This window comes from Crocodylus porosus, unplaced genomic scaffold (assembly GCF_001723895.1).
Source record: "Crocodylus porosus isolate Cpor-Errol unplaced genomic scaffold, CroPor_comp1, whole genome shotgun sequence".
Lineage (NCBI taxonomy): Eukaryota > Metazoa > Chordata > Crocodylia > Crocodylidae > Crocodylus > Crocodylus porosus.
Window position 1 is genome coordinate 477034 of NW_017728899.1, and position 9980 is coordinate 487013.

Genomic DNA, 9980 nt, shown 5'->3' on the forward strand with positions numbered 1-9980 from the left:
GGGGAAGGGGGCTCAGCCCCGACTGAGGGGTTAGGGGAGGGCTGGAGGCCTTATCTCCTCACCCAAGGAGCAACGGGAACCCCTCGCCAGAGCAAGCGGCTGTGCTGTTTGACAGGCAGTCCCTGCGGGGAGGCTTTGTGTACACATCCATGCACACCCCTACCAGAGCATGCACACACGTGCGCACCCCCACACAACAGCACGCCCACACAGCAGAATGCACAAACATGCATGCACATGCACAGCAGTATGCACATACAGTAGCATGCACGTATGTACATACACACACACAACCAGGAGCATTCACACACAAGCATGCACACACAGCAACAAGCACATGCATGCTAACCCTCTTCTGCATCCCTGCGCACACCGCTTCCAGTAACTGGTTCAGCATCCAATTTTGGCCAGGCAGCAAAAATACCAGCCCTCCTTTCTACCCGCCATGTGGCACGTGTTCCCCTTGGCGAGGAGGGAATGGAACAGCTCGACTGCCCCGAGTGGTTCTGCACCCAGGCCGTGCTCCCTCCCTGCCCAGCGTGGGGACTTCCCCAGGGCTGAGCTGCATGGCCAGTGCAAGCAGGGAGAGGGGCTGCAAGTCCAAGCACCAGACAAGCCAGACTCCTGCCCCTCAGCACTGAGGCTCAAGCCTCATTGCGATGCCCCTACGAGGCTCCGGGTCACCTGGCACCGCTCCGTGGAACCAGCAGAGTTTCCAGGAGCAGAGGCCAGCCAATGCCTGCCAGTAAACCCCACCATGCACTGAGCTCAACTGGGGATCAGTCCCCTGGACAGGACCCGCTGCAGGAATCCACCCTAAAATCTCAGGCTTAGCCGGACACATGGGACCACAGGAGCAGTGCAACAGCCCTGAAAAAACTCCACCCAGCAAATGCATGCACCGCACCAGGGAGGTCCCGGGAGGGCAGCCTGTGCTCACAGCCAGAACGAGGGCTTGACACATTTTCCAAGGGAAGTGGGGAGCTGGGAGTGCCAGGAACAGTGCTCTGCAGTATGTGCCAGGACGTCCGCACAGTGCCAGGTCCCCCGCTCAGCTTCGGCACCTGCATGTTCCTGCCAGGGATATCCTTGCTCCAGCACAGAGGAGCCCACATACAAAGTAAATCCACCCCTGTGCTGCTCAATGGCTACTCTGCTCCTGCCCCGCAGCTGGCGAGTTGGGAGCTATCCCGGCCTTGGATGGACCCCGGTACTCACCTTCCGCCGAGCCGATCTGGTTGGTTACAGCATAGCGCAGCACCTGCTCATCCTCGTTGTACAGGGCGAAGACCCGCTCCACACTCAGCTGCTGCGTGGCTAGCACGGCCTGGCGGGCACGGGCATGCGGGCAGTCCCGGAAGGTGACGTTTTGGTGCAGTCGGTAGGAGAGGGTTTGGTTGTGATGCCCAAAGAGGAGGGAATATTCCCGGTGGGACGTGGAGGTTACGGCTGCGGAAGGGCAGCGAGGAGACAGTCAGAGGATGCGTTTAAATTGTTGGAGGCCACAGCTAAAGGCTACAGGCAGAGGTCAAGGACCCGCTGGGCTGGTCATGTTCCTAACATGGATGGCAACAGCCCCAGACAGCAGGCAGCTGTGGTCACACCACTACGAGAAGACACCAACTGCATGGGGATGGGAGGCAGGATGAAAGCATATACCCCTTGCCTTGGAGACAGCAGGCAGCCCCAAGCAGCTTTTGGAGAAGCGGGCGCTGGGGCTGGGCCAGTAGCTGTGTGGTCAACACTCCTCCCCGTTGGGCAGGAAAGTGAGGGGTGGCATTAGTAGTCCTGCATGCAGCACCGCTGAGGGAGGGAGGCTCCCAGCACCTTCAGACTGAGCCTGGGAGCCAGGACACCTGCTCCTCTCGAGCTACAAAATCCAAGCCAGGGCCCAGATCTGGATTTTGGGCACACCAGGTCTGTGGGGCTAGCACTTTCCAACAGCAAAGCCCAACAAATGTATGCCACTGACTCCACCATGCACTGTTTGTCTGCCCCTGTAGAGAAACCCAGATCACTAGCAGTGTCCAGGAGCTGCCAAGTTGTGCAAATCTGTACGTTCAACTGCAGGGCAAAGACCCTACGGCTGCAGGGGGCTGGATCAGGGACTGCTTGCACCTCAGCTTCCACTTTTCTGAGCCGGAAGGATGTCATGTGCACCCAGCTCTTTTGCTACAAGAAGTGGACAAGGGAGCAATCCTGAGCCCCGCAGGAGGCTGTTTCTCTGCAGAGAATGGCCTGAAATTCAAGCCACCCTGGATGATTCCACCAAAGCAAAGCAAGACACTGCTGAATCCACCGTGCACGGTGTAGCCTAACAACATGCAAGGCACGGCGTCGAGCCCCAGCCCGTACCTGAGCTGGAGTAGTGGTAGAGCTCCTTGTAGGGCGCGATGTGGACGGTGAAGTTCTCCGGGATATAGGGCACCCGGCCCTGGATGTGAGTCCTAAGGCTCAGGTAATTTTCTAGTCCCAGCCCCTCGGCTGTTTGAGTGATGTGGACGGTCTCCTCCCCTGGGTAGAAGGTGACTTCCAGGCTGTGGGTGAATTCAGCCCCTGCACAGGAAGGAGAGTCAGAGCCAGCCCCAGGGCACTGGCGGACAGGGTGGCACCCGGTGCTCCCTCCCACAGACACTGGATGATGCCACCAAACACTGCTGGCATGAGCGAGCATGGGGCAGCACAATGGTCATGTTGAGCCCACAGCCACTTTCCAACCTCACAGGCTGGTGCCACGGGCCGGTCTGTGGGTATCACGTGCTCCCCACCGCGACATGGGGAAGGCTACACAGAGATGCCAAAGTGACCACCCCATGCGGCCAGACAGGGCCCTGCCATGCCCATCCTGGTTGCTGGATCAGGACCATCAGCTGGATCCAGCCTGTAGATGGGTTGGGCACTGCACATTCAGGTGAGCACCACAGCTCTGACCTGAGAATCGCAGCACGCAGCACAGAGAGTTGCAGCCAATGACCGCGGGGAGGGGGGATGCACCCAGCCGTGGTGTCCCGTCCTCTGTGGATTTGGAGGGACGGATTCTGCACGTCCTCTTGCTTTCCGGAGGTGCGTGGACGTGCTGAGCCTGCCCTGTGAACTCCCCCCAGCAGTGCCCTGGGGCCCTCTGTGCCTGTCCAGGCAGGAAGCAGGGTCTGCCGTGGCCTGAAGCAGGGTCGACTGCTGAGCAATGCTGATTACCAGGGATGTATGTGGCCAGCACAGTGCAGGCACGGCCCTAGATGAGGGCTTTTCTATTCAGGAGCAGCATCCAGGGGCTCCAGGGAGACCTGGCCGGAAGGATGCTGGAGTCATGGAGATATTTAAAGGACACGGGAGAATGAGGGGAAGCAGGGGCCAGGACACACCGGGCAGGAAGGCACCTGGCGCGAGGGGAGGAAATGACTTAAGGAAACACAGCAAAGCAGCTTGCTGGACTCCGAGAGCAACCGCCAGGGCTGGCACCATGGCATGGGACTGCTGGAGTGGCAGTGCCCCACTTACCGGTGATGCTAAAGCCATTCTCGTAGCCCGGCTTCTCCAGAGCAAAGAGCCAGCCGAAAAGGCCCCCGATGGGAGTCAGCGGCATCAGGGCACGGGCTGCCGGCTGCGGGATCCGGCTGATGGCAGTGTAGGCTCGGCCATCGTTGCCCACCACGTAAGCGTGCAGGTCCACGTTGGCGAAATGCACCGGTGTCCGCCCCACCAGCAGGTTCCCGCTGACTTTGCCGTTGAGCCGATGTGCCGTGCCTGCCGAGGGGCAAGCGTGGGGTCAGCCTTGGGGGGCGAGGGAGGCCAGACCCAACGCCGGAGCTGCCCCCGCAGTGACTCACCCTCTGGGAGGCACTGCCGGCCATTCCCGTAAAACTTGGTCTGGCAGTGGCAGCAAAAGCCGGTGGCGTAGTCGGTGCAGAAGGCGTGCGGGGAGCAGAGGCTGTGGTGCTGCTCACAGGTCTCCTGGCTGGTGGCGCTGTAGGTGAACACTGCACCCCCCGCCCGGGTGAGCACAGGGGCTGGCACTGCATGCACTGCCCCACAGACAGCCAAGACCCCTGGGGGCTTCATGGGAAGCCAACCCTGCTGTCTTTGCTCAGAGCAGGAAACCACTGCTCGGGGCCATGGCCCCATCCCAGACCAAGGGTGCCAACACCACGGGCACATGACCTGCATCGGACCATGGGCAAGGAACTGCCCCGGGGAAGAGGCAGGAGCCTTACAAAGACCATGACAGAGATCCGGGTGTGGGACATGCAAGAGCCAGTGTAATGGGCCTGCAATCCCCTCTACCCACAGGGGGTCTGCAGACAGGCCGTGCCCCCAGTCCCCAGGCGATTCCTCTGAGCTCCAGGCCGGAGAACAGGGGCTCCAGCCCCGTACCGGCGATGCCAGCTCTTGGGTACGTCGGAGAAGGGACGGTCATGCTGCACCGGTCCCAGGCACCGTGGGGAACAGCTCACAGTGCCCCCAGGCTCCAATGCTCCTGATCCCCTCCCACGTGGTGCTCAGGGTCACGGGTGGATGGAGGACTGTATGGGTGGCCATCAATCACATGGCTCCTCAACCTCCCATGTGCTTTACCTAGCAGCTGCTGCACGTCGTAGCTTGGATGGTGGCAGGGCTGACACCCCCAATCCCTCTCCCCCGCGCCTTAATGAGGGCTTAACCCTGCCACGGCTACTCCTGGCTTGGAGGCAGGCAGAGCTCCTCCAGTCTCACTGCTCCCTGAAAGGCCCCGGGATCTGGCTCAGGGTCACTTGTGCTTCACTTAGAGGCTGGTCTTTTGGGACTTTATGGGGCCAAACCTACCCTGTCCGTCCGCAGCTGGAAACCAGCCGGTCCCGACGGAAGCAGGATCCTCTGGCTCTGACGGAGCTACGCTACACCTATGCCCACAAGCTAAGGTTTGGGCTGAATCGCACACATGGTGCCTCAGCTACAAGTAGGACCCTTCTCCCAGGGCCCCGGGTGCCAGGTTGCCTACCGTCAGTGTTAAAGCTAACGTCCTCATCCACACCAACGACGTGCCGCCCCCGCGGGAAGGGCAGTGGGCTGTCCGGGTAGCTCTGAAGGACCACCTCCCCCTCCGGGTACCCCAGGTGGATGTCAGTCTCTGCAGGCACAGCACCGCTGTCCGGGTAAGCCTCGACATCCTCCCTTTGGCGGTAGGTTGGCGACTCCACAGACACTAGCTCCAGAAGGTCCTCATCCGTCTCCAGCGAGGACGGCTCTTGGGAGGGGAGAGGCCGCACTTCCGGGGAGGATGGGAGATGGCTGGATGCTGGCCCTGGCAACTCGGAAGTCAACTCCAAACCCTCCTGTACCCGGTCCTGAAGGTTAATGTCGGTGTGCAGGGGAATGCCGAGCTCGTCATAGTCCTCGGCCACCACCTCCGTTGGCTCCACGAACGGGAACTCTTCGTTGTCCTCTTCGTTCTCGTCGTAGGAGAAAGTGGCAAATGCCTCGTCCAGGTAGTCGCCGTCCAGGACGTTGTGCTCGGCGGTGGCATGGTGGCGCGCGCTCTCCGGAGCTGTGGGCAGGGCCCCCGCCAAAGGCAGCCTGCTGGCACCGGCTGGAACGATGTTCTCCAGGGGGGATGAGCTGCCGATGTGGAAGGCCCAGACCCCGGGAGTCAGCACGTTGCTGCTCCTAGAGCAAAAAGGAGTGAGATTACTCAGCCACCGTAAAAATCAGGCAGGTCTGCAGGGTGACGCAGACACCCCCATCCAGACAAATTTGCTGTTGTGTTCAAGGGCCCACTTGCCTGAGGAAAAGCTGTAGGGCACAAGCTATGGTGCTAAATGCTCAGAAGCTGGGGGTTACGCGGGCAGCCCGGCCTGAGACACTTGAAAGGGGCCTGAGCTTTGGAACAGGCTCCAAACCTCAACAAATGGGTCTCCTTCAGGCGCGGCAACCAGGACCCCTTCAGCAGAGCCACTGGGAATGGTAAGTCATACTGGGAGACCACGCCTAGACCATGACTGTACATGAGAGCTGGAACCGCTCAAGGAGGAAACCAGGAGCTAGTTCCCGAAGGCCTCTTGCTCTGCAGAGGCTTTGGAGCCGATTATTTAATTCAATTAGATCCGGCAGATTTAGCCTGCCCCTCCAGCCGCTCCAGGCCTTAAAAGGCACTAACGCCTGGCCGGGAAGGGAAAAGAAAACATTTCATGGAGAACTGGTTGTGCTCTTATGCCCATATCCTCTGCAGTCCTCGTCCTCCCCCTGCTCTGCGTCCCTGCGGTCAGCAGCGTGCATGAAACAGCTGGTATGTGATTGCAGCCATAATGTACGGGACAGCTGTGATTTTACAAGCTCAACGGCTCCCATTGTTTATGTGAATGAAATCCACCCCCGGCGCAGGCAGCCAGAATAAGGACTATGGAACATTTAAGTCCCATATAAGCCCCGTTTTGAAGGCTTAACCAGCGTGCGGCGTTGCGTTAACCTCTACTGCATGGCTGGGGGGGGTTCAGCCCAGCTGAAAGGCTTTAATCTAACTCCATGGTCCCTTTGGCAGCAACGGTTCCTGTCTCTTAGTATTTAATGTCTATGAAACTATAATGTCTTTGCAATTCCCCGTAGCAAGAGCCGGCTTGACGGAGCCCAGTACGTTTCTCCCTCCTAAAGCAACCAGAGTTTGGCCAGCAAGTCCAGATGGGCTTGTGCCAGCACCCGAACCATCCAGCCTGCTTGTTTGCATGCTTCCAGTGCTTCATGGCACCTAGTATCAACTGGCCGATCCAGCCAGCCGGCAGGGACGCAGGCAGGTGGGGACTAGGAAGCCATCCATCAAGGAAGGGCTATTGTTAGGAGTTTCTGTGCACAGAGCTCCAGAGGAAGAGGGCTGCTTTTTTTCCACCAGGAAGCCAGCTGCTCTTGGCCCTAATGGCTTCACAAATACCCAGGTCAGTGAGCCAGAGGAAGGACCCTCGTGGACAACAAATGGACCATTAAAATCAAGCCTGCATGCATGACTTACTGGTAGAGGTTCTTGAGGCCCTGCTCACTGCTGGCCACGCTGTAGTGCAGGTTCTCTCTTCTGGCGTCCGTTTCCCCCCTGCTGAAGCCCACCCTGGCTGGAAGCTCGAGCTGGATGTGGTAGGACTCCTTGGGCCGAGTGCTGAAGAACTGAATCCCATCATCAGGGTACAGGAAGAGGGCATAGGCGTCTGCATGGTCGTAGGCTAGCACTGCCTGGAACGTGTTGCGCTGCAGGAGGAAACGGGATCAACAGCGTATGGGGGATACCAGGCCCAGGGGCCCGGCTGGGTGCTACAGCACGGAGGACAGCCCCAGAGCGGGGCATACCCCTGGCCTCATGGCATAAAAAACGAAGGGGCACCAACTGCATGTGGCAATAAGGAAGGAAAGCGGGGGGTGTCCCTACAATGACAGCCTACGAGGTAGGGGGAACAGGCAGGGCTTTTACAGGGAACCAGGGGACCTTGCTCAGGCGTGCACCAACCCCAGCACACTCCCACCCGCAGCTGGATACTCCTTTCCCTGAGCCAAAAAACACGCCGACAACCACCGTGCTCAGATTTTCTGTTAATATCTCCCCCCAATAAACTCTGCTGGCCCTTCGAACCATTGAGACCCCAGGTTTCGCCTCCAAGAGAATTATTTTCATGAGCACCAAGTCTGCCGGTCAGCAAGCATTATGGGTTTCCAACCAAACAGGGGATCCTCCCCCATCAGATACGTGTGTATCTGCACACACGCTGCAAGGGAGACATAAATGAGGGGGCCCGGGAAGTGTGCAAGCAGCAGGGCTTACCCCACAGAAAGGCTTCTTGTCCAGACCCTTTGTTATAACAAAATACCTGACGAACTCCAGGCACTCACAGAAGAGACCACATTTCCGAGGTGCCTCCCCCTCTCCTCAGGAGCTAAGTTGAAGCAAAATTTGGCAACCCACGTTTGAAGTAACTGTCACAGGACAGCAGCTAGGGACTGACAGCAGGCCGAGGAAAGGCGGGTGCCATCTCACACGCTGCATTTGTTAGCAGCGACTCTGGGCTTAGCAGATCCACGAGGGGTGGGTTTGACTCTGGTTTGCACCCGGGATTGCTAATGAGCTCCTTGTGGACCTGGAGCAGACAGCCCACCTCAAACCAGGCCAGAAGGACCAGTTCCAACCAGAACAATCCCACTTGAGAAACGCCCGCTGTCTGGGAACCCCAGGCACAACTACCCCTCGCATGCAAGCCACGCAGGGTCAGATGCAGACCCACAGTGCGGCCACGGATTAGTGCTCAGCTTCCAGACAGGCTAGCGTTATACACGAAGTGACGCTGGTGGCTTCAGAGTCATCATCTTAGCTGAGCAACGGGCCCAGCTGGCAGCCCCGGTCAGGACATTCGTGGTTACAAGAAGGGCCGGACAATAGCGGTGAGCTATTGTTGCAAGCAAGCTATTTCAGCTCCCATGGCTTGCTCTCACGCTCTCTCAACTACTTTTCCCTCTGGCCTGGTGTCTGCCGAGTCCTCCCAAGCCTCTGAGCGTCCCATGTGAATAGCGCAGCCAGGGGGAAACCTCACTGCATGTGAATCAGCCATGACACGCGGGCCACCGCAGACAACCTCGCAACCTTGAGCCTGCCTCCAGCCGAGGCAGGAAGCAGAGCACTGCCCTGCTGCGTTAAGAGATCCCCTGGCAAAGCCTTGCTGAGCTCCCTGTGGCTGGCACTAAATACCCTGATCCAGGCCATTTCAGTAATGGGGAAGATGCATCGTTACTGTGGGGGTTTCTGCTCCCGTTCGTACGCAGCGCATCTTACTGACCTCGGCGGAGCTGCCCCAGATACACGCCGGTGTAACACGAGGTCGGAAGTGGTCCGTAACACCCAAATGGAGATGGCCCGGTTGCTGCTGCCGCGGCCTGGCCTGTGCCCGAGTGTCGTACCTATATAACAGCAGCTAAAGGGGAGTTTTAGTGCCCCAACCCCTCATGGCAGTCCCAGCTTATTCTGTGCCTCTGCCTACCCAGGAACCAGCTGCTATCCATACAACCCACATGCACCGCATCACTGCACCATGTCGGGCTGAGCTCTGGACAAAGGGCCTCACATGGCTGCCTCTGGAGACCCTACAACTCAGTAGGCTGAAAGCCACCCCAATAGCCACAGACTTTCTCCTTTACACCCCTGCAAGCAAAGGATCAGCCCTGGAGCTCTGCCAGCACCCCGTTTCCTTGCACCGCTCGAGCCCCCAGGACCTAACGGAGCAGACTCTCACCAGGCATCAATTCTCCGTCTCTCAAACGGGATGACTGGTGCTTCTTAGCTCCCGCAACGTCGCATCTATTCAGCTGATGGGTCATTAAGGCAGAAAGATCATCCTTCCTCAAGTGTCACTGCAGTGCGATCTGTACTACCATTCCCACCTCCCACTGATTTCAAGGGGATGCGGGCACCTACGTGCCATGAGGAGCTATGGTAGGGTCCAAGCACCCTGGAAGGGTCTTGTTTTTTTCTGGAATTCGGTTGATCAACTTTGACTGCCTTTTATTTGGCTTTGGGCTCCCTCTGATAACTACTCCCAGCTCCACGGGTTTACTGCCTTCTCCCCCTTCTCTGCATGATTATCTTCATTAACACTGTGAGGTTAAACAGCAGCCATTGTTCTACCTTGAATTTAGATTAGGCTTCTTTCCCAGACCCGAAGAAGGGCACTTTGTGCCCAAAAGCTTGTCTCCTGACAACGCAGGCGGTCCAATAAAAGATGTCAACAAGAAATCTTTGCTTCTTGGAGGACCTGAGCCCAAGTCGAGCAAACTTTGCATCTTGACGGACCTGAGCCCAAGTCACCTCCGTTTGCTCCGCAGCTAATCAGCCAGGATTGCTGCTGAAGTTTGCCTGAAGGCTTAGGGCATGATCTGGCAGACAAAGGGATGTGGTTGTACGTGAAACACGGAGGCCAAAGAGCAGGGCAGGATGGCTCAGAGCTTGTTTCCTGACTGGTCTCAATGTGGCGGGGGTGTTTAGT

General features: G+C 58.3%; 1 protein-coding gene across 1 annotated transcript in view; it reads right to left on the reverse strand.

Moving 5' to 3' along the window:
* NID2 (nidogen 2) overlaps positions 1 to 7215 on the reverse strand; it is a gene marked incomplete at its 5' end in the record, with an annotated part of 24015 nt that extends 16800 nt beyond the window's left edge. The window contains 6 exons of the mRNA XM_019556591.1: positions 1219 to 1449; positions 2356 to 2556; positions 3499 to 3744; positions 3828 to 3977; positions 4976 to 5640; positions 6974 to 7215. Of these exons, the coding sequence (XP_019412136.1) occupies positions 1219 to 1449; positions 2356 to 2556; positions 3499 to 3744; positions 3828 to 3977; positions 4976 to 5640; positions 6974 to 7215 (1735 nt within the window). The remainder of the gene's footprint in view (positions 1 to 1218; positions 1450 to 2355; positions 2557 to 3498; positions 3745 to 3827; positions 3978 to 4975; positions 5641 to 6973) is intronic.
* Positions 7216 to 9980: the final 2765 nt, after the last annotated feature.